The sequence below is a fragment of the Lissotriton helveticus genome, chromosome 7 (genome assembly GCF_964261635.1).
Source record: "Lissotriton helveticus chromosome 7, aLisHel1.1, whole genome shotgun sequence".
NCBI classification, from domain to species: domain Eukaryota; kingdom Metazoa; phylum Chordata; class Amphibia; order Caudata; family Salamandridae; genus Lissotriton; species Lissotriton helveticus.
Window position 1 is genome coordinate 1,075,778,823 of NC_136068.1, and position 23,482 is coordinate 1,075,802,304.

General features: G+C 50.2%; 1 protein-coding gene across 7 annotated transcripts in view; it reads left to right on the forward strand.

The window, feature by feature from the left end:
• CARD14 (caspase recruitment domain family member 14) overlaps window positions 1–23,482 on the forward strand; it is a 630,897-nt gene that overhangs the window by 446,500 nt on the left and 160,915 nt on the right. For 3 of the 7 annotated variants that reach the window (XM_078654066.1, XM_078654065.1, XM_078654070.1), the window contains 2 exons: window positions 8,275–8,498; window positions 9,437–9,574. In XM_078654066.1, the coding sequence (XP_078510192.1) occupies window positions 8,288–8,498; window positions 9,437–9,574 (349 nt within the window). In that variant the 5' untranslated portion in view covers window positions 8,275–8,287. Of the gene's footprint in view, window positions 1–2,633; window positions 2,687–2,976; window positions 3,079–3,121; window positions 3,247–8,274; window positions 8,499–9,436; window positions 9,575–23,482 lie in introns of those variants that run through there. The other 4 variants (XM_078654069.1, XM_078654067.1, XM_078654072.1 and 1 more) reach the window with 4 other exon arrangements.

A 23,482-nucleotide genomic window follows, 5' to 3' on the forward strand; every position in this document is an offset into this window, starting at 1 on the left:
GTCATGCACAAAAAAAGTATGTGCGAAGGAATGAAGTGATGCTTCTCTTTTTAATGTTACATAACGTCAGGGGAGGGGTGAGTGGTAAATAGCAAAGACAGGGACATCGACCCTGTTGTGAAAGTGTGAGCTTACAGTTAAGTGGTGCTCATGACTAATGTGTCGCTCCACTGCACTCCAGCCAGTGCTTAATTTGTATAAGAAAGGGTTCAGGTGCCCGAAGCTCCTGTCAGCAGCCTGCGGCCGGTGCTAATAAATGATGGCGGGCCAAATACCAACGCTGGTAGTCTGGAAGCTACCTCATGCCTCTTTAATCCCACACCAGGCACTCCCTGATCTTTTATATCACTCACTGTCGCAGATTCCTGCTAACTCTCTTTGTGACAATTGTTCTGTCTTTCTCTTCTGCCTTCTCTCCCACATGTGCATATTTCCCTCTCTTGCTCACGGCAAATGACTGATTAAAAATAAATGCTGGCTTCCAAAAAGGAGTGCTTGTGGGCCTCACTGACAACCTCCGGACTAAAATTAACACTGCACTCCACTATGACAGACCAACCGGGCCTCTTGAGTCGGATTCAAAGAACCATCTGGTTTCCCTCATTACCTAAGAAATACTACGTGACAAAACGTTGTTTTCCTTAACCATCCCAAACACGAAAGCTTAGGTTTTAGCATATTGATAGTTTTCTTTCTTTAGGAGTTTCAAAATGCTGTTCAACCAGGGCTTAATTTGAGCCTGTGGTCTACAGTGCCTGGCACTGGTATTCAGTTGTCAACACCAGCACTTATGAGAGTCTGCCACATAGTTTCACTATTTGGTTAATTTATAGAGGAGCACAACAACAGTTGTTTGTTAATTCAATATGCATTAAAAATGACAAATACCTGCTGCCAAAGCCATTCTTACAGCTTTGGGGCCTGGAATAGTCTGAGTTTTCTCAACTGTAGAAGTGTGATGGTAGTAGTTGTGTTGTTATTGTAGTTGTCTGTGCTGACAGTGACAATGGGCAGTGCAGGCGGAAGTGACCGCCTAACGAGGGCACTGACACTAATTTGTTTTGCTTAAGTACTGAGGTCAACGCTGTGAATATGTGTCATTCTGACCACATCAGAGTCGCACATGTTAGAAGCTCTCCGTGCTCTTCTACTACACGAACAGGGTAGCTTCTGTCACGGATCAGACTCAACGCTGATTAAAATGTATGTGAGCTAGTGCCTTGTCATATTCATCAAATCTTGCCCTAAAAACAACCCCAAGGCCACATCATCTCAAACTCAGAATCCCAAATGTAGCCTCCAGAAGGTAAAACAATTCTGCAGATGTTGTTTTCATAACTACTGTCAGTGCACCAGACTCCAGAACTAGACACATTACTCCAGGCAAGTTCAAACAACTGATGTGCATGTACAGTGACAAAACAAACTCGATTTTGTTGCTGGTTACACCTCTTCTTTGAAGCTCAGCTTCTGATTTACTACTACCCAATAGTATTCCCATATTAACTGCCCCCTCTGATGTAATCACCTACAATGAATCCAACATCCTTCTGTCAGCTCGGAACACCTTGCCTCAAATCCCATACATGTGGCGTGCCAACTCCTATGACCGGGACCAGAGTAGTCCTGACAGGGACTATGGTGCTCCCCAACAGGAGTCATCACTCTTTTAAGCTCAGTAGCAGGTGATAAACATTCTAAGAAGAATGACAGACAAGGGTTGTAGGTTCAAAGCTTTATATAATGAATTACAGGCAGCTTAAAAAATACAGGCCATTAGGAAAATTAGGCAGCAATGCATAGGAGCCATAGGTGCAAAGAACTCAGTACAGTTCTATGTGAAATCCGGCATATATTCACCTTCTAAGAGTGGGGAAAGGGGAGATCCGTTCGCATAGAAATGTACTTCCTGTTAAAGGACTACATCTTTCATGTTTCTCAGGATATACACCAATAGGGAACAAGCAATAGAATATTTGCGATAGCTGAGCGCGCTGCGCTGGTGATTTACCATAGCTAGCCTGATTATAGGCTTTTAATATCCCCGTTTTGGTATTTAGGTTGTTTTTCATTTTTGCCTTCGCCCCCTTTTTAAAAAACATCGTATTTTGCACTGTCCACTTACCCGCAGCATAATTGTGTAACCACCGCTGTTTGGCGGGCCCCTTTCCCGATACTCCGAGCAAGTTGCTTTGTGGCGGCCATATTGGGGGGGTAAAGGTACGCCCGGCGGTGCATTTCTCACGCGGTGACGGTCTAGTGGTCACCAGGACGCTAGGCGTGTATTTAAGCAGGGAAAATCGAGGGAGAAACCCTGTTTGCGATAGCTGAGCGCGCTGCGCTGGTGATTTACCATAGCTAGCCTGATTATAGGCTTTTAATATCCCCATTTTGGTATTTAGGTTGTTTTTCATTTTTGCCTTCGCCCCCTTTTTAAAAAACATCGTATTTTGCACTGTCCACTTACCCGCAGCATAATTGTGTAACCACCGCTGTTTGGCGGGCCCCTTTCCCGATACTCCGAGCAAGTTGCTTTGTGGCGGCCATATTGGGGGGGTAAAGGTACGCCCGGCGGCGCATTTCTCACGCGGTGACGGTCTAGTGGTCACCAGGACGCTAGGCGTGTATTTAAGCAGGGAAAATCGAGGGAGAAACCCTGTTTACGATAGCTGGGCGCGCTGCGCTGGTGATTTACCATAGCTAGCCTGATTATTGGCTTTTAATATCCCCGTTTTGGTATTTAGGTTGTTTTTAATTTTTGCCTTCGCCCCCTTTTTAAAAAACATCTTATTTTGCACTGTCCACTTACCCGCAGCATAATTGTGTAACCACCGCTGTTTGGCGGGCCCCTTTCCTGATACTCCGAGCAAGTTGCTTTGTGGCGGCCATATTGGGGGGGTAAAGGTACGCCCGGCGGCGCATTTCTCACGCGGTGACGGTCTAGTGGTCACCAGGACGCTAGGCGTGTATTTAAGCAGGGAAAATCGAGGGAGAAACCCTGTTTGCGATAGCTGAGCGCGCTGCGCTGGTGATTTACCATAGCTAGCCTGATTATAGGCTTTTAATATCCCCGTTTAGGTATTTAGGTTGTTTTTCATTTTTGCCTAGGCCCCCTTTTTAAAAAACATCGTATTTTGCACTGTCCACTTACCCGCAGCATAATTGTGTAACCACCGCTGTTTGGCGGGCCCCTTTCCCGATACTCCGAGCAAGTTGCTTCGTGGCGGCCATATTGGGGGGGTAAAGGTACGCCCGGCGGCGCATTTCTCACGCGGTGACGGTCTAGTGGTCACCATGACGCTAGGCGTGTATTTAAGCAGGTCACATTGACGCGCAGCGGTTTCGCGCAGCGGAATCGCCGGATTTCTGCCGGAGTTATGCCAGAGTTCTGCCCGTCTGCGCCCGTCCGCATTGAGGACGCGCTGTTGGACGACTCCTGTATAGTGGATGATGTTTCTTCTGTAGTCGGGCCTGTAGTTTGTTCTTATTCCCATGCTGACCTGACTGCCTTGAAACCCTCCCCCGTACCCTGTCATCATCAATCCACTCCTGAGAACCTGGTAAGCTCTTTCTTCTGCCCTACCTGTTACAGCGACTCCCTTCCTATCTATGCTTCTGGAAGTGTACAAGTTCCCCCCCATTGACGGGGTCCCCCTCCTTTCGGAAAGGTTTTTTTTAATTAATGCTCGCTCGCTCATTAAAAATAATATCGCTTTTCATGATTTTGTCTCGGCTAGGATTCCTGCCTGGGTTTTCATAACGGAAACCTGGGCTTCGGATTCATCGGGTTCTGATCTGCTGAATGCCGTCCCGGAAGGGTATGCGCTACATAGATTTGATAGGGTCAAACGCAGAGGGGGGGGATTGGCTATCCTCTATAAATCCTCTCTTGTATGTAGGATAAAAATCCTCTCTGAGCCCTCTGATTCCTTTCAGGCCATACATTTCTGCATTTTTCTCCTCCCCTTCGACATCTTTTACGGGTCTTCTCATTTATAGACCCCCGGGGCCTGGATCCAACTTTTCTCATGATCTGTTCAGAATTATGGAACCTTTCTTTGGCAAACCTCACTTTACTATTCTGGGGGATCTAAATTTCCATCTTGATGACCTGAGTTCTAAAGACACTCTCTCCTTGACGGGTCCTCTTACGGCATGTGGTCTTCTTCAGCTGGTGACCAGCCCGACCCATCTGGCAGGGCACATCCTGGACGGGGTATTTTCCAACGACCCCAGGCTTTCTTCTGGTCCTCCCGTACCATTGGTTTGGTTTGGTCTGATCACTTGGCCGTGCCCTTAGAGCTGATTTTCTCTCTAGGACCCCGGACTCCCCAGGTCTCTGCCAACAGAATCCCTAAGAGATGCCTTAGGAATATTACTAATGAGGCACTTGCCCCCCTAATAGGATCCGTGACCAATCTGGCTTCTAGAGATGCTGGTGTTGCCGCACAGGCGCTCGCTATCTCCCTCGCGAGAGCTGTTGATGTCTTGGCCCCTGCCTCCCTTTGCTACTCAGCAAGGGCTAAACCCTCTGCCCCATGGTTCACAGAGCCCTTGAGACTCTTGAGGCAGAAGTGTAGGAGACAGGAGAGGAAATGGCGGAAATCTTGGAATCCGATTGATAGAGATTGCCACAAACGGTTACTGGGAGAGTATAAGGCCACGATCATCAAGGAAAAACAGGAGTTTTTCTCAAAACGTACCATGTCCCTTTCCTCACCTAGGGAGCTTTTTAAGATTGTTGATTCCCTGTGCTCCTTACAGGAACCTGACCCAGTCGTAGGTTCGCAAGATCTCTGCGACAGGATCTCTGACTTCTTCCATTTTAAAATTGTGGATATTTACACTATGCTGGAAGAACAGAGAAAGACTCTTGACGATAATTCTAGCCTTATCCAAGATAGGATAGAGCCAGGGTCTAGAGAATCGGATAAGACACTTACGGTCTTTCCCCTCCTTACTTTAGAAGACCTTTACTCCTTGCTGAACAAAACGAAGTTGGGCTCTCTTCTGGACCCCTGCCCTTTAAAGATTCTGAGGGACTGTAAAGATACCTTGTTACCACCATTACTGGAGGTGATGAATGGCGCTATCCTTCAGGGTTCCTTTCCGGCAGTCTGGAAAAAGGCGATTGTCAAGCCCCTTCTCAAAAAGTCTACTCTGGACCCAGAAAATCTTAAAAACTTTAGGCCTATCTCCCTGCTCCCGGCCCCTGCTAAGATGCTGGAATCTCACCTTAATTCGCATCTCACCACTTTTCTTGATTCCTCTGGTTACCTGGACCAGTCCCAACATGGGTTCAGGAAATCACACAGTACGGAATCTGCTTTAACTGTGGTGATGAATAATATCCAAACTAAGGTTGATCAAGGACAGTCCACCTTGCTGGTCCTTTTAGATCTGACGGCAGCATTAGACACCCTGTCTCCCTCGACTTTAACAACTCGTCTGAGGGAGGTAGGGTTGCAGGGTTCAGCGCTGAGTTTGCTATCTTCCTTCTTAAAACTCAGGGAGCAGAGGGTGAAGCTTGGAGAGTTCCTCTCCCCTGCTAAATCGTTGCAATGTGGGGTTCCTCAAGGGTCGGCGTTAAGTCCGACCCTGTTTAATATCTATGTGGCCCCACTTGCTAGGTTTGTTAAATCGCAGGGGATGGAGGTTGTATCATACGCAGATGATACACAGATTATGGTGTCCCTGACCCACTCGGTCAGCACCACTGCGTCCAGCTTTAGGAACTGCATGCAAGTAGTTGCAGAATGGATGATTCGAAATTCCCTAAAGCTGAATGGCGATAAAACCGAGGTGCTGATTTTTGGTAAGGACCAGGATGTCTGGTCCAATGAGTGGTGGCCTCCCTCTTTGGGAGCTTGTCCTACACCTTCGCCTTCTGCCAGGAATCTTGGTGTCATTTTTGACACCTCGCTGACTATGAACCTTCAGGTAAATCGAACTGTGGCTAGCTGTTGGGGAGTCATCAGGATTCTGAGGAGAATTGTCCACTATCTCTCCCCTCACGCACGTAAGCAGACTGTAGTTGCGTTGGTGTCTTCCCGATTAGACTACTGCAACGCTCTGTATGCAGACATCAATAAGGGCGATATTCAACGCCTTCAGAGCGTGCAGAACGCTGCGGCGAGATTTGTGTTGGAAGCCCCCAAGTCTTTCTCGGCGACTCTAGCCAGGAAGAAGCTCCATTGGCTCCCGATCCAGCAAAGAATTGTGTTTAAAATCCTATGTCTGGTTTTTGGAGCGCTTCTGGCTGGACCTTTAGATGCCTTAGGCTCTCTGCTAATTCCCTACTCCCCTCAGCAGGAGCCTTCGTTCCTCCAACATGAATTTGCTGTGCATCCCGCGTAGTAAGAAAGTCAGATGGGGCGGCAGGGCCTTTGCCACCGTGGCCCCCCGCTTGTGGAATACTCTCCCCTCTGACATAAAGTTACAACCCTCGTTGTCTCTCTTTGGAAAAACACTGAAAACGTGGTGCTTCATTAAGGCCTATCAATAAGCTTGCTATGTGGATTCTCTTTGGGTTAGGCGCCTTGACGCCCTTTGGGCTAAGTAGCGCAATACAAGTCATATTTCATTCATTCATTCATATTACAGAATACATACAGAGATTATCTCATGATAGCAGTACATGGATTATGCAGACATTCTCACAGTTAGTTCGACAGTTCAATGGATACATTGTATGCTCATAGCCCGGGACAGTTGAAGCGCCGTTGGTACATAGCAAAGCGGTCTCTGAAGACGTTTTTCAGTTTATTTAGTGCTATCCTCGATGCTCCAGTCTTCCGCCTGTTGACACGAGAGATGTGCGGTTGAGGCTTTGTTCAGTGGAGTCCGAGCAGGCATCGCCGTTGCCCGGTGGAGCCGCCCGTAAGCTGTGGGGGAGTCTGACCTCCGGTGTATTGCTGCGGCTGACGCCTGCCCAGCTGGGCACCGGGCACAGCTCCCCTCTACTCCGCTGCCTGTCTTCCTTCTCCCCGCCTCTGCTCTGGGTTTCCCTGGTGACGGGCGTTCGGCAGGTCCTGTCGCGATGTTGCCAATGCTTCCGTGATTTCTCTGGATTGCCGCGGATGAGCCGGGTCTGGAGCTCTCTCTACTTGACCCTCCTGATTCTACCGCCGCTGCTTTTCGCTACCGCTGGCCCGCCTACCTCGACGGAGGCTTTGGCAGGGGTGGAAACTGCGGCGCTCCTATCCGGGACTATCTGATCTTGTTGGTTTCTGTCCCTGACGGAGAGGCGCCCCCTCTGGTTCGGACTCTGCGGCGTCCCGTTCTCTAGACTGCTGCCCTGGAGCCTGTGTCGATCTCCCTCCAACCTGGGGGAATGGATTAGACACTGTTGCCACCGCTGCCCGGGGCCTATGCACATGGACGGCACAGCTGTGCCTCGGAGACCGCCTGCCCCCCTTTTGTCTGTCTGGCTCCTTTCTCCTTCTTGTTCTTCCTCCATTGGTTTGGCTCCCTGGTTTACTTTGGACTTGGCACTCGTAACGTTTGGACTGGAAACATGTGTGCGCCCTGCCAGTTTGGGACCATCTCCTGTTGTCGCTCTTGTCCTTGGTCCACCATCTTGCAAAACAGCAGACATTCTACAGCCCTCCCTTGGTGCTGTGACTGCGTCCCCCCTCCGATCCTACTTAATAGAACTCTGCTCTCCTGTTTTTTTTGGTCTTAACCTGAGAAAATCTACTATTTGTATATATATGTATATATAGATAACTCTAACCACTAGTATATGTAGTAGACCTTTGTACTCTCTACCATTCCTATGTGATTCTTAGAGTTTATCTATTTGTATCTCTTCCTTGAGTGACTTTACAACTTGTACATTTGCAATTTTGTTTGTTTGTATCTCTTCCTTGTGTGTCTTTACAACTTATACATCTGCAATTTTTTTCTGTTTGTATCTCTTCTTTGTGTGACTTTACAACTTGCACATTTGTATTTTGTTTCTGTTTGTATCTTTTATGTAACTCATGTAATCCTAAATCCTTATGTATCGCAACTGGTTCTTATGTAAAGCGCTCTGACACCTTCAGGTAATGTTCACGCTATATAAAATCGCATTAAATAAATAAAAGAATTAATTGCAATGCGTTTTAAAGTAAAGGAGATACGCTCTCACTTCTCTTACACAGTTGTCTATATGACCTTAGCTCTGTCTTTGTTAGACAGTAGGTGCAGAACTTTTGTGATATGTGTTTTGAAAATGTCAGTAATTAAATTATTGTAAAACATATTTTCAATTTTTTTCTCTCTTCATAGTTGGAAACTGACCATGGCAACTGGAACACGTGAGGATTTAGAGCTCAATGCCCTGGATGAGGAGAAGCTATGGGAAATGATTGAGCGTCACCGCTACAAAATAGTGAAATGTCTGTGCCCGTCCCGCCTAACGCCCTACTTGCGGCAGGCCAGGGTGATGGATCACCTGGATGAAGAGGAGGTGCTGCATGACCCCAGGTTAACTAACAGCGCCATGAGGGCAGGTGAGCGCCCTCACAATAAAGGTCACTCTCAGTGGGACGTTGTTGCCATGCGCACACTGCCTCACACAGGTGTCTCAACATTGCCTGTTGTGCAGCTGAGTCACCCTAAAGGCAACATGCACACGTGGACCATACATAGTCCTATTATGGTGGGCTTCTTTAGTACGGGTTAATCTGTCCAAAGAACTCCCTTTTAACCTCTTCTTTCCGCTTATTCTGTTTCTTCCTTTATCCTTTACTCATACTACTCTTCTCTGTCTTGACCCCCATTTTCTGCCATTGTGGGTAGCCTTCATTCTGTTGCCTACTTACTGTCAGTCATTCGCATTTTTTACATCTAGAGGCGAATAGGGAGGTTTTACAAGTGGCTGTCAGGGGCATAGTTTTGGAGGAAGGAGGTGTTTGGGGTGTAACAACCTCTTTAAAATTTCTTTTCTGGTGAATAGTTGGGTACAGGTACTTTCAGTCGGGTATAGTGAGGTGTCTGTTGTCACAGACAAAAATGCACACACAGTCTCACTCTCTGCTTTAAAAGTCTTTAAAAAATGCCCCTTTATTCCCTTTCATGTGCCCTGCTTGTCATATGTATTTTAACTTTATGCCAGCGTGATTGTTTCAAAATCTAAAGCTCACACCCCGCCCAATCTTACTGGCAAAGCTCCGCCCCAGGAAGGCAGTCACATGACCGGCAGAACACAGCATGATTGGCACTGCCTCTGTCTGGCCCTAATAATCCCTCAAGAAGGATTTCTTGTAAACTTTCCTGTGGCCAGATGTAGTAGTCAATGGGACCTCCATTTCTCCATTCTGTTCATCACTGCAGAAGAATCTCCTTAAAGTAACGCATCAGAGTAACTGTACTTGAATAGATTAACCATGAATCTCCCAAGAGCCACATTACTGGAAGACTCTTCATACTGTGTTCCTTTCCTCTGCAGGTCACTTGTTGGATCTCCTGGAAAAAAAGGGGAAGAACGGGGCCATTGCTTTTCTAGAAAGCTTGAAGCTTCACAAACCTGAGATCTACACAAAGATAACTGGCAAGGAGCCTTCCCTCGATCTCAGCAGTTTCAGTGGTAAGTGAGAAGCATGTTTCTGTGAGCAATAATACACCCTGAGATTGAAGGAAGGTTTAATGGTTGAGTAAAGGACTGATGGTGAGATCTGTGTGGTTAACACATACCTCAGTTCTAAGGATAGGGAGAGGAGTTGGCCTAACGGCTAGGGCGCTCGACCTCGGACCTGGGGATCTAGGTTCGAGTCTCGGTAACGACGCCAAAACCTCCTGTGATTCTGGGCAAATCACTTAATCTCCCCGTGCCTAAAATGAAAGTAACTGGAAAAATATGTAAAGCGCTCTGATACCTGATTCAGTTCGGGTCTAGTTCGCGCTATATAAAACTCTGAAAAAAAAAAAAAGGATGGGACCTCTTCATCCTCAGCATTTGAATTTTTCAATCCTAATCGTCATGGACAATACAGCCGCCTGTTGGGTTTGTGTGTCAAGAGTAGGCATGGCGTGGCCCGCTCCATCCTCTTATTGTGCATCAAATGATAGGTTTCTGAATCACAACAGGAGCAAGGAGGCCTGTTTTCTACCAACAGAGCTGTTCTAACATTTATGGACTGTGTGCAAACTCATATTCTTTGTACTTTAATTCTGTGTCTGTAGCATGATTTTGAGGTAATGTAGTTTCACAGAGCTTGCTTTCTACTGCAATCCTGTGCTTCAATTCAAGTAGAAAAGTATGCTACTCATGTTAATCTGTAACAATTACCAAGCTGCAGAAGCAATGTAATAGGTAAGTAACTTCATTTTTTCAGGAAGGCTTCTATTAAAGTTTCACATGCTTTACATACTCCTACCATCAACTGATCCATCTACTACCTTGCAGCACCTTACATACCCCAATCATTAGTGGATCCAACTACTGCTTTACAGTTATTCAGAAGTGAACCCATTTTGCTACTTCTGCTTTTGCAGCATGGGTTTGTTAACATTGGAAATGTGTTGAATACTTCTGTCACCTGAAGATGCAGCCATCGGTTAGAAAGAATTAGGGAGGTGCATGCATTTGTAACAGAGACCAGGCTGCAAAACTAGTTTCAGCGGTATGTAACTTCTTCTTGTCTGTTTTCGAGACTTGCATTCCTAGAAGCTCTGTGAGTCATCCACACACATGGAGATTGAAGAATTGCCAGTGGGGAGCTTTGAGAGAGAACGAAAGGTAGAGAGAAGCCAGAAGACTTGCTTGCTAGTCAAAAGCGTTACATACGGGTAATTTTATGTCAGGAACGGAGGCAAGGATTATGCTATTCTTTTTTCACTTTATTGAATAGCAGCCATTCAAAGAACACAGTAAAAACTGCTATTCCCATGGAACATAGGGAATAAACAAGTTTTAAAAATAGAGAGTCCAGGTACAGATTGTCCATGACAGTTCACCAATCACAGGCATATCTTAGTTATATCTTAGTCCTCTGTCAACCTCCAATCCCCCTCTTTCTTCGCTCGCTGCTTGCAGCCAGATAAGTGCCTTCATATATCTCTCTCATTGTTTGACTCTCAATGCTTACAGTATTGAGTTTATAGCCTGTTTCAGCTGTGGTGCTGTTATTCTGTTCATATTGTTGTGTGCTTAGTTCATGCGCTTACATATTGTATCTGAATTCGTTTTTTTTTTTTTTTTGCTTGTTTCCCCTCAGGTTCTGTTATTGTGTATTTGCAATTGGGTTTTCATTCCCATGTGTGCTCGGTCTTATTGTATCCGGCTGTGGGGGGTTTTCTGCTAATTTTTCCCCCTCAGGCTCGTTAGCGCGTTCGCGCGCTCTACTCCAGCCGTAGGCGGCCGTGTGTTTACTGTCAGTTCGCGCAAGAAATCATTGTCCACACCTTCTTTCAGGAGCAAGAAAGGCCACTTTTATTTTAGGACAGGTGCATCATAAATTTCATAAACACATTCATTATTTATTTATTATTTACATACTACAACTCTACAGTGAGCCTACGAAACCTAAATCCCAAAACCCCGAACAAACTCCTGCCTACTACCCCTAGCCTACCCTACGCTACCCTTCAGGATGGCCAACCCGCTCCAGGCTGCCCACCCCCACTAACAAAAACCCGCCTGCAAAAGAACAAAGGCACCCATCCTAACAGTGGCAAACCTACCTAAACTAAACAGTGCCTAGAGCACCGCAAAATAAAACCCATAAATAAATAAAGAAAAAGAAAAAAAGAGGGAGGGTGGGTGGGGCAAAACAACCTCCCTTCACGCCTCCCGCCACGCAGTCCTAACCGCCCGCCTAACTTCCCCTTTTAAGCCCTCTGCTAATCAGCCCCCACCTGGAATGATCCTCGCGCGAACCCGCCCAGGAAGAGACCGGCTCGCGCCTGGCTCTCCCTGGGTCCCCCCTCGCGCAAGAAATCATTGTCCACACCTTCTTTCAGGAGCAAGAAAGGCCACTTTTATTTTAGGACAGGTGCATCATAAATTTCATAAACACATTCATTATTTATTTATTATTTACATACTACAACTCTACAGTGAGCCTACGAAACCTAAATCCCAAAACCCCGAACAAACTCCTGCCTACTACCCCTAGCCTACCCTACGCTACCCTTCAGGATGGCCAACCCGCTCCAGGCTGCCCACCCCCACTAACAAAAACCCGCCACCCAGGAAAACCTTTAGCGTTTTCCTGCCCCACCTAAAGGAAAGGAAGGAGCACACCACAACTGTACCTGAAGAACCTTGCTAATCAAGTCCCTGAGTTCAAGGAGGTAAAAAGAGAGGCCCAAAGCTGAGAGATGCACACCGTCCTCACAAAATAAATGATGTTCAGATACTTGTAAATGATAATGGTTCAAACTGTATATCCCCCAATGTTGACAAAAAAGGCGCATTGTCCTGTTCACTTTCCTTCTAGCCTTTTCCAGGGCAGAATGGGTCCGTGCCCCACGCCAGTGCAAACGAGGCACAAACTCAGTCCATATGAGCATGGTGCTCTCCCATGTGGTTCGGATGATTTCCAGGTCCTGTTTCATTAATTTTAACAAGGTCAGCCCAGAGAGAGAAACCAAGTCATTCTCTCCCAAATGTAGCACCAGGAGATCCGGAGGGCCCCCCAAACACTGCGAAACCAAAGCAGCCAAGGCGGGAAAAAGCCCACCCCAGCGCATTCCCCCTGTTCCATGCCATGAGACTTCATGTGTCATACTGTTCAGACCAAGTGATCTCCCACAGAGCTGGCTGGCAGCGGCTAAAGCTGCTCGTTTAATAAAAGAGTGCCCCAGTATCCACACCCTTCGTTTGCATCCGGCGACTGATAGCCAGGGACCTAGGAGAGAAAGAAATGTTAGACCAGCCAAAAATGCACTATTTCCTCACATACTTTTCACAGCACTTGGAATGCCAACGACCAATGCGTCGGATCTGGGACCAGTCCCACCCCAAGCGGGCGGCCTCCGTCGCCGCACCAATTCTGAAGGAATGGGTACCAAACTGAACAGGGTCCTTCCCCAAACGCAACAAGACCTTGCGTAATACAGCCAACAATTGAGATGCAACTATGGGACTACCATCCGCATGACAAAATATGGACCCCTGGAGAAAATGCGGAGAGGACACAAACACTTCCCATTCCCCAACCGGGCAACATGCAGAGACACCACTCCTACCAAGGAACACCCACTTACCCCTCCCCATCTGGTCGGTTTTGGATGCCCGCAGCCAAAGTCGCACTCTGTCACTTTCCAACACCACCTCACAGCTGGTCATACCTACCCTGCCCCGCAACCCCAGCAACTCTGATGCCCGAAATGCCCCAAAGAACAACCACACAAAACACAAACGAAATTTGGCACACTCAAAAGCATCATGACAACACACCTCCAGTTCCGGCAACATCAACTGGAGCAATTCAAACGTCACAGGCTGCCGGAGCTGCTGACCCCCAGCCCGGAGCCTGGCCAAACCTTTCAACAATTTACGAACCAACACCCCCCCAACCGGATCCCTCCCCCACCAAAGCTGTCCATAAAAAGAAACCCCAGCCAATTTGCCCGAAATGGTAGTGGGCGACAGGCCTTTGTCCGCCAAATGTAAAACAAACTGCAAGATGCATTGTTCATCAGACCAACCAGCCCTGAACGGCCCCATCGAAACCTTACCAAACTGCAGAAACTCAGACCAGGCTTTCACATAACCCCGCCTGGTGGATTCAGCCACAGAATTTTCCACCAAGTGGTGAACCCTCAATCCCCCAGGTCCCATACGTACTGTGGGATCGCTGTTGGTGCCAGGTCCGCCCCAGGAGCTAACTTGCGGAACTCGGACCACTGAAAGCGAGACAAAGAGTCAGCGATGCAATTAGAAGTACCAGGAACATGCCGCGCTTTAAAGACAATATTCAGTTGCAGACACCGCAGCATGAATGCGCGCAGGAGCCGCAAAACCCGCAAATCGCGAGCCTTTTGGTGATTGACAAGGTGTACTACAGCCAAATTGTCCACGTGAAACAAGACGGAACGATTCTGAAACTCATCCCCCCATAGGTGCAAAGCAACCAGCAGCGGGAAGAGCTCCAGAAACGCAATGCTGCGACCCTGATCCTTCCAGTGCGCCGGCCAGCCGGCCGCGCACCATCGACCTTCCCAAAATATTCCGAATCCGTGAGCCCCTGACGCATCAGTGAACAACTGTACTTGCCACACCATGTCCTCATCCGCAAAAAACAAGGACACGCCATTAAACTCTTGCAGAAAACGAAGCCAGACAGTCAAATCGGCACGCACAGCGGTGGTAATGCGCACCCTATGATGGGGAAGGCTTGCTCCGGACATGGACAGACCCAGACGTCTGCAGAACGTCCTGCCCGCCCGAACAACCCGGCAAGCAAAATTGAGATAACCCAACAACTTCTGAACAGTTTTCAAAACCACTTTCCGCTCCCCCAACACCAGATGTATGAAAGCAGACATTTCCTTCACTTTAGCCACAGGCAGTCTCGCCACCATAGACAGAGTATCAATTTCGATCCCCAAAAAAGTCAGGGACGTACAGGGACCCTCTGTCTTGTCCGGCGCCAAGGGGACACCCAATTCCTCCGCTAGAGCCTGAAAGATGTACAAAGCCGACTGACACTGCCCAGAGCGACCCTCCCCAATGAAAAGAAAATCATCAAGGTAATGACAGACCAACGCGTGGCCACTAACAAAAGTGAATCGCCACTGTAGGAAGGTACTGAAAGTTTCAAACAGGGAGCATGACACTGAACAGCCCATGGGCAACACCCGATCCACGTAGAAACTACCATCAAAATGCATTCCTAACAGACTGAAATCCCAAGGATGAATGGGCAATAGCCGGAAAGCCGACTGAATGTCGCTCTTCGCCAGCAAAGCCCCAACACCAGCCGTGCGCACGAGCCGTAAGGCATCGTCCACCGAAGCATAATTGACAGTTGAGTCAGCTGGATCAATAAAGTCATTGATTGATGAACCCTCGGGCCAGGACAGGTGATGGATAAGACGAAACTCCCCTTCCGCCTTCTTGGGCACCACACCCAGGGGTGATACAATCAAGTCAGGCAGGGGACAATTCACAAAAGGACCAGCAATCCTACCAGCCGCAAGCTCTGCATCCAGTTTCTTCCGCACCACATGTGGACTCTCCTTCGCAGACTTCAAATTATCCGACCACCTGCCCACCCTGGGTCCCTGATACCCAATCCGAAACCCAATTTTGAAACCCCAAGACAAAATCTTAGCGGCCTCAAAATCCGGATAATCCACCAGCCAGAGATCGAGAACCTCCTGCCTAATAGGAGTAGGGGCCCTTGTAAACAGACTGATGTTGCTGCCCCCTGCCCCCAGAACCCCGTCCCTGATCACCCCATCTCTGGCCGGGAAAACACTGGGTGAGGGCATGCTTCCCTCCACACTGTGAACACTCATGTTTATACCTGCAAGCGGGTCTGTTACAGGAACCCCTGTTAAAATGCCAGCAAGTGCCAGAAGCGGCTGATTGACCTCTGCCCCAAACCCCCGCCCCAGACTGAGCGGGGCGAGCTGAAAAGGGCCGATAAAACACAGGCTGCCCGCTAGCTGTGTGGGTCGTAGCAGGAGGGTTTGCCGATGCCATCCATTGCAACCATAACTCAGAGTCAACCGTACCCCACGAACGCTCAGGGAAAGCGGCCATGCGCGCCCTAAATTCGTCATCGTAGGACAACCAAGCAAAGCCGCCAAAATAACTGTGAGCCTTGCGGATGACATCTGCATATTTAAACATGTCTATTGCTTTCTCAGGATGACGTTGACAATAAACGCTGGCATAAATGAGAAAGGCCGAAGTCCAGTTCTCTATGGACTTCGGAACACGAGGCCTCCGAGCCAATTCTAATTCCTCCTCTTTCGACCCTTCTTTTGCCTGGACATCCCTGTGGAGAAGTCGAAAAACATCCACAAAAGCCCCAGACCAGATCAGATTCTTTGTTTTTTCGGACAAATGGGACCCCAAGGGCATCCCCACCCCAGAATAAGGCAACTTTTTCGGTAGGATACTATCCTCCGCTACCCGAGTGGCAGCCACCCCGCCATCCCCCGATATAGAAACTTCTTTTGCAACTTGCACAGTAGAAACATTTGAAATTACGGGCCGCTCAAGCCTCGGTGCCAGAGCGACTCGCTCAACCACAACCCCATCACCCGTACCAAAAGATCTTGTACTCTTAACCGGGAGACTCTCCCTAGGTTGAACATTTGAAATTACGGGCCGCTCAAGCCTCGGTGCCAGAGCGACTCGCTCAACCACAACCCCATCACCCGTACCAACAGATCTTGTACTCTTAACCGGGAGACTCTCCCTAGGTTGCCACACTGACCACCACCCATCCTTACCTCTCGGTAACTGCTCCGACTGCTGTGCGACGGCCCCACGATCCCGCTGAGAAGGTCCAGACCACACTGCCCCTCGTACACCCGCAAGGTCCGCTCGAGACTCCTGCAAAACACGAGAAACAGCGGGTTGCCCTAACCCACCCCCCTGGGCCCGTGCTGCCAAAAGCCCAACATCCTTCTCTCTCAATTCCCCTTCTTCCAAATCATCATCACGAAAACTCCCACAGAAAGCTTCATCAGAAAATGCAACTTGTTCACTCCCACTGGGCATAGCCCCATCACCGATACCCCCATCATAAAACTGCCAGTCGATGTCGTGAAAGCTATGTGCACTGAAAGCTGTAGAAGAGCCGCCCGCTACAGGCAGCCCCGTAGCAAGCCCACCACTGGAAACAGCCGTGTGGACAGTTCCCGGGCCCGTGGAAACAGCCAACAGCCGCCCAGCCGAAGGCGCAGAGTGAAAGCTGCGGCCGCTCGAGCCAGACGAGGAAACAGCCCCTAAAACATCACCCCCAACATAGGAACCGCACTCACCCCCCGACGCCAGACCAAATCCACCCACCGACCCAGCCTCAGGACCACCCAGAAGCCCACCCGGACAGCCCCTGGGGACCGGGAACAGAGACTGACCAGTGGCCGGGGGCGCCCCCTTGCGCAGCAAACCCTTACCACCCAGGGACATGGACTTGAGGGTGGGGGGGGGCCGGGGGCAAGGAGCACCAGTTACAACAGCCTCGGGGGCCGTGGGAGGCGGCGTGGCATGTGCAGCACCCACCTGGACCACAGCAGGAGCCGGGGGCGGGGCCTCAGGGGGGGGGCGCATCGGCAGCGCAACCCGGGGGTGCCCAGCATCAATGACAACCGAGTGAGGGGGGCCAACAACATGGGGGGGGGCAGGGACAGGCCCCGACATGGCAGGGGAGAGCAGATAACACTGCCCATTGAGCCATAAGCATGGGGGGGCCCCATCCGGCAAAGGCGGCACAGAGGACAGAGGGGCAAGAGGCACCACAGCAGTGGGGGGGGCGTGCGCGCGCCCATGCTGCTCCGCGCTGCGCCCTCGCTTGGGCCTGGGCCCCGCCTGCTGCTTCCCCGACGTCCCAGAAGAGAGACCCCCTGGACGCGGTGTCAAACGGCCCGCAGAACGTCCCCGCCTCCCCCCGGGCGCCCCTCGGGAACCAGCAGGGAAAAACGGGAATTCACATACCTGCTGGAGGGCGCCCGGGTCACACGGCGGGGGTCCTGCCTCCTCGGCATTCAAAACAAGCCCAGGCCCATCAGCCGGCATGGCCGCCTCGCCGTCGTCATCGTCTTCGGGGCCCGGCGACAGACACGCCTCCACCGCCCTGGCGACGCCCTCCGCAGCCTTGCGAGGGGGGCGGGACAAGCCGACCCACGCCTCCTCCGGGACGCCGGGCATCAACAAATCCTCCCGCCCTGCTGCACAGAGGAGTTGAACAGCCCGCCTGACCTCCGCCGCTTCCTCCATGACCCAGGTACCCGAGCGCAAAACAACCTCCCTTCACGCCTCCCGCCACGCAGTCCTAACCGCCCGCCTAACTTCCCCTTTTAAGCCCTCTGCTAATCAGCCCCCACCTGGAATGATCCTCGCGCGAACCCGCCCAGGAAGAGACCGGCTCGCGCCTGGCTCTCCCTGGGTCCCCCCTTGTGCTGTTCACAGTTAGGGGTCGCCTCAGCGCATCTGTCTGGTGCTGGCGGTTTTCAGCGCCGCGCACTCGAGGTTTCTAGACCGGCGTCTTGCCGATTTCGGGCGCCGCCTTTTTCCCACATTTTCTCTGCTCATTCTTGATTCGTTGGGTTTTCTGCGGGTCAGCCGCTACTCGGCTCACCCGCTTTCAGCCGTGGGAGTGTTCCTCCCTAACGGCTGCAAATTTGGTGCGGCTTGCGGTGCTCTCCTCCCGCCGCCTGACGGCGCGTCTCTGAGTCCTCTTCACAATGTGCAATCCCGAGATTCCACACATTCTGTGCATTTCAATCTCGGGATTCCAATGCCTGTGAGACAAGCCTTCGCCTGCCTCCTACACCGGATTGCCGGTCTGTCAGCTTCTTTAAAGCAGTTTTATTATTTCCGAACGTCCCCCAAACGTCTCAGCTGAGGTCTGTACCTGCCATTAGGCAGTTTGTCGAGGATTATTATCCCGCAAAGGGGGGGTCTTTATCTTTAGGCCTCATTAACGCTCGGCCAGTCGAGTCAGTATTAGCAGGTTAGACATGCGGGGCCCTTATTTGGCAGGCTGCCCTTGTATATCAATTGGCACCAGGGCTGTTGGGTTCCAGGGCTTTGCCCGATTGCGAACACACTTCACCCAAAGAGTAGGCTGACACCCAGCCCTCCTTTATTAGAGGCTAGCCCTTTCCTTTTGCTTATCTATCTTTTCCTGAGTAGGGTCTTCACTGGCCCTTATGGATTCCTACCAGGAAGACACATAACAGGAAGACCAATGGGAGGAGGACCCACTGACAGCCTTGCAGTGGGATGAAGATTTTTACGATGCCGTGGATGACTCGATCCATAAAGCGGTGGAGCAGGCTATGGGCCCTCTAGAGGACCGCGAACCTGCAGCACGATCAGCCCTGCAATAATTTGGCCAAAGCGGCCCAGGCCATCCCGGCTCCTCTGCCATCTAACGGAGTCCCCGATGACATGCAACCCCCTTTGGCCAAGCGCCCCAGGGACTTGGGGGTTGACACAGACGCCTTTGAGCACCTTAAGCAGGCTTTCTTGACAAACTCTGCCCCACCGACGGCTCCTGCTGCTCACCGGGGATCCTGCTCAAGGGGAAGATGACCAAGCCGGCCCATCTCGCCCCTGGCGCCCATCGTGCCCAGCGCCTACTCCAGAGGCCCAGAATATTTGCGCAGATATGTTCGATCCTGACGACATTCTGCACCCCCGATCTTCAGATTGGGCACCCTCCGAGAAGGTGGCCCAGTATGTCATCAGCTGCATCCGCCGGGCGTTAGAGGCCACGGTACGAAACTGTCTCAGGGCGGAATGTCCTTTCCACTCCATAGAGGAAAAGGTGGCGAGCACCCCATATATTGATCAGAGGATGGCGACCCTCCTTCAAAAAATCGTCAAAGCCCCAAAAAAGGGTATTGACTGATCCTGGCGGGCGTGCCAGGACAAGCTCCTGGATGCCCTCGGCCCAATAACAAAAATACTGGACAAGGGAGAGGAAGCCAAGCCATCCAGCTCTCTAATTTCACCAGACCACCTCTCTTCCTGGTCCCAACGCATGGTGGTGTTTCTAGGGAACGCGAACTGCACCATTTCAACAGAGTGCCACAGATCATTACTCATCAAAATTGATCCCCAACTCGGGGACTTCGCCAACTCAGAAGCTGGCCCGGTTGCTCTGGGCGTCCTCTTCAGAGAGCCCTTTAGAAAGGAGCTTGGGTACTTCGTCAACACATTCACCTCATTAGACATAGCGCAATCTTCCATAAAGAAGGTGTTTTGCCCTCAGATTTTCCGAGGGGGCTGGACGAGGTTGGGGCCGCTCGTCCGGCCGTCCAAATTCGCGCAGAGGGCAAGGCTCCAACCAAGGAAGTTACCAAGTCTCAACCAAATTTGGCAACTTTTATCCTACAAGAGGACGACGGGGCAAGAATCTAGGCGGTCGAGGCGAGGGCACTTCCTGCTCTTCTGGTGAGTGTTCTCCCTTTTTCTCTTCTAAGGTTGGGGGTCGTCTGGCACATTTTTTCCAGGCTTGGGCTACTGTCACGGGGGACACCTGGGTCCTACAAACTGTCTGGGAGTTCCATATAGAGTTTGAGGGAGAGCCTTCACAACCGGTTCCACCGCGCGCTCTCGTTTTCTCCTCGACAGATTTTGCTGTGGTCGATCAGGAGGTTCGTTCTCTTCTTCACAAAGGAGCAATTGCGGAGACTCTACTCCACCCTCGGGGATTCATCAGCAATCTCTTTGTGGTGGACAAGACCAACGGGGCCAGAGACCTCTCATCAATCTCCATGAATTCAATAGGTGGCTAGTTTATCGCCACTTTAAGATGGATGGAATCCATCTGCTTCGCGATCTCCTCCGACCGAACGATTGGATGACTCGCATCGACCTCAAGGACGCCCATCTGTCTGTACCCATTTTCCCTCCTCACGGGAGGTTCCTGCTGTTCCTTTGGCGCAATAAGGTGTTTGAGTTCACCACTCTTCCCGTTGGCCTCTCCTCTGCCCCTTGGTGCTTTACCAAGGTGCTCCGTCCAGTGATCGAACGTTTATGGACGTCTGGCATGCGCCTCATAGTTTACCTGGACGACATTTTACTGATGGCCCAATGTCCCAACACCTTGACGCATCAGCTCCAAACAGCGGTCAACCTGCTTCAGAGCCTGGGCTTCGTGATCAACAAAGTGAAATCGTCACTAGTTCCCTCCCAGCAGGTCGTTTTTCCTGGGTTTTCCATCGATTCCGTGGCGATGTCACTCAGTCTTCCCTCCAGGAAGGTGACGAAGATCCGTCACAAGCTCAGGAGAGCTCTCACGCTTCACCAAATCTCCCTACGGCAGCTAGCCCGGATCTTAGGCCTTCTCTCAGCCTCAATCCAGGCTATCTTCCCGGGTCCACTTCACTACAGGACCCTCCAGCGCCTCAAAGTCCAACACTTTCACAGGGGTCTTTCATATTCTCAGAAGGTGGCTCTCTCGACGGATGCCAGAGAGGAGCTGCAATGGTGGCTCACCAATATGGAAGCGTGGAATGGTCGCGCAATCGGTTCCCCGCCAGACATCGTCATCGAGCCAGACACCAGCAGGTCCGATTGGAGCGCGCAGTGTGGCGACTTCACCACCGGCGGCATGTAGTCTCCACATGAACAGCAGTTGCATAACAACTGTTTGGAGCTTTTAACAGGGTCTTTTGCGATTCAATGCTGGACCAAGGACTCAGACAGTTCATGTGTGCTGCTCAAGATTGACAACGTATTGGCAGTTCGATACATCAGTCATCTAAGGCGTACGCGGTCGAGAGTTCTCTCGGACCTTGCAGCGAATCTTTGGCAATACTGCCTGGATCATCATGTGTCGGTCACGGTGGAATACCTTCTGGCTCAGGACAATCAGGTTGCGGATTTCCATTCACGTCATTTTCACGATATGAGTCTGTGGAAATTGTATCCGGGTGTCTTCACGGATCTACAGAGCCTATGGGGTCCGTTTTCAGTCGACCTTTTCGCTTCCCACTTTGATCATCAACGTCCCCGGTTCTTCAGTTGGAAGCCGGATCCCCCGGCGTCACGGACAGACGCCTTCCTCTAGAACTGGCGGGACAAGAAGGGTTATGCCTTTCCCCCATTTGCCATACTCACCAGAGTCTCAGCCCAGGTTCGTCGCTAAGAGGCGGATGTAGTTCTCATATCCCCAATTTGGAGATCTCAAGCTTGTTCCCTGTTCTCCTGGAACTTTCTTGGGATTTTCCAATCCCACTCCCCCGCTTTCCAGCTTTCCTTCTCAGTCCGGACAAAGTTCTGCATCCGCTGATTGAGCAAGGATCTCTCACCCAGATGGGGTGGCGGATAACAGGGGACGCTGAGTGGTCCCAGGCCTTTTGGGAGCGGCTGCGAGGTTCATGTTCAAAGCCTGTTCTGTCCAAGCCTGTACTGTACTGATAGTACTGTCAAACGATACTGTTCTACCTGGAGAAGGTGGTATCGTTGGTGTCTGCGACAGGGTCTCAATCCCGTGGCAGCAGATGTGACCTCTAGCTTGAATTTTTTGGCCTCTCTAGCGGAGGAGGGTCTGGCGTATCGCACAATCAGCATGTTCCGCTCTGCCATCTTAGCAGGTCACCCGATTGTGGATGGCTCCCCGGTGGGTGAGCATCCTTTGGTCTGCCATCTCCTTCAGGGCTTCCGCCTCTCCATACCTCCGGAACCTCGATATTCTCAGCTCTGTGATGTCAATCAGGTTTTAAATCTGTTTTTGTCTTGGCAGCCAAACAGATTCCTTTCGAGGAAGGAGCTGTCAGCCAAATTGGCGATGCTTCTGTGCCTTCTCTCTTGTCGAAGGGTCTCGGATGTGAGAGCCCTGGATGTTTCCAGCAGGATTTTCTCTCCCACAGCGGTCATCTTCACGATTCGGAGATGAACGAAGTGTGGCACAAAGGCCATTTCCTTATGGCGTTCCCGGATACTCCGAAGTTGTGCGTGGTTTCTTGCCTCAAGGCTTACGAGGAGATGTCAGAAGAGTTCCGTCCTCCAGGGGAGCGACAATTGCTTATTGCGCTCAAAAAACACCATAAAGCGGTCTCTTCCCTCACCATTGCCCGTTGGGTCATTTGGGTAATGCAGGAAGCTGGAATTGATCTTTGTATCTTTGGTGCTCATTGGGCCAGAGAAGCGATGGCCTCGAAGGCATTTACCCTGGGAGCTCGTCTTAAAGACATTCTGAATGCAGCAGACTGGTCTTCAGACTCTACCTTTTAAACGGTTTTATATTAATCCGATTATTGACATGGCTTACTTGGTGGTGAGCTAGCTTTAAACAAGCATAATCCTCGCCTCCGGTCCTGACATAGAATGAAAATTTTCCTAGCTAACGTAAAGGAAAGTTTCAATTCTATTAGGACTCGGAGGCGGGGATTATTCCACCCGGGGTACATCTTTATGTATTTTTCCCACCCTCGAAATGGAGTAAGTAAACTGTTTCCTTCTCAGAATGCTAGTTGTATATTGTCATCTGCAATGCATGAGTTTCTCCTACAGGGCTAATCCTTAGCCAATGCAGTCGCCTAATTATATTCTTTGCTTATGGCAGGAGATTCCAACAAACCGGATTCTTGAGACATTCGGTGTGGCTGACTACGAGGGATGAAAGAGGGGGATTGGAGTTTGACAGAGGACTAAGATATGTCTGGAGCCCTGTGATTGGTGGATTCACGTGGATACTCTGTACCTGGACTCTCTATTGTTAAAACTTGTTTATTCCCTATGTTCTATGGGAATAGTAGTTTTTACTGCGTTCTTTGAATGGCTGCTATTCAATAAAGTGAGGAAAGAATAGCATAATCCTCGCCTCCGAGTCCTTAATAGAATTGAAACTTTCCA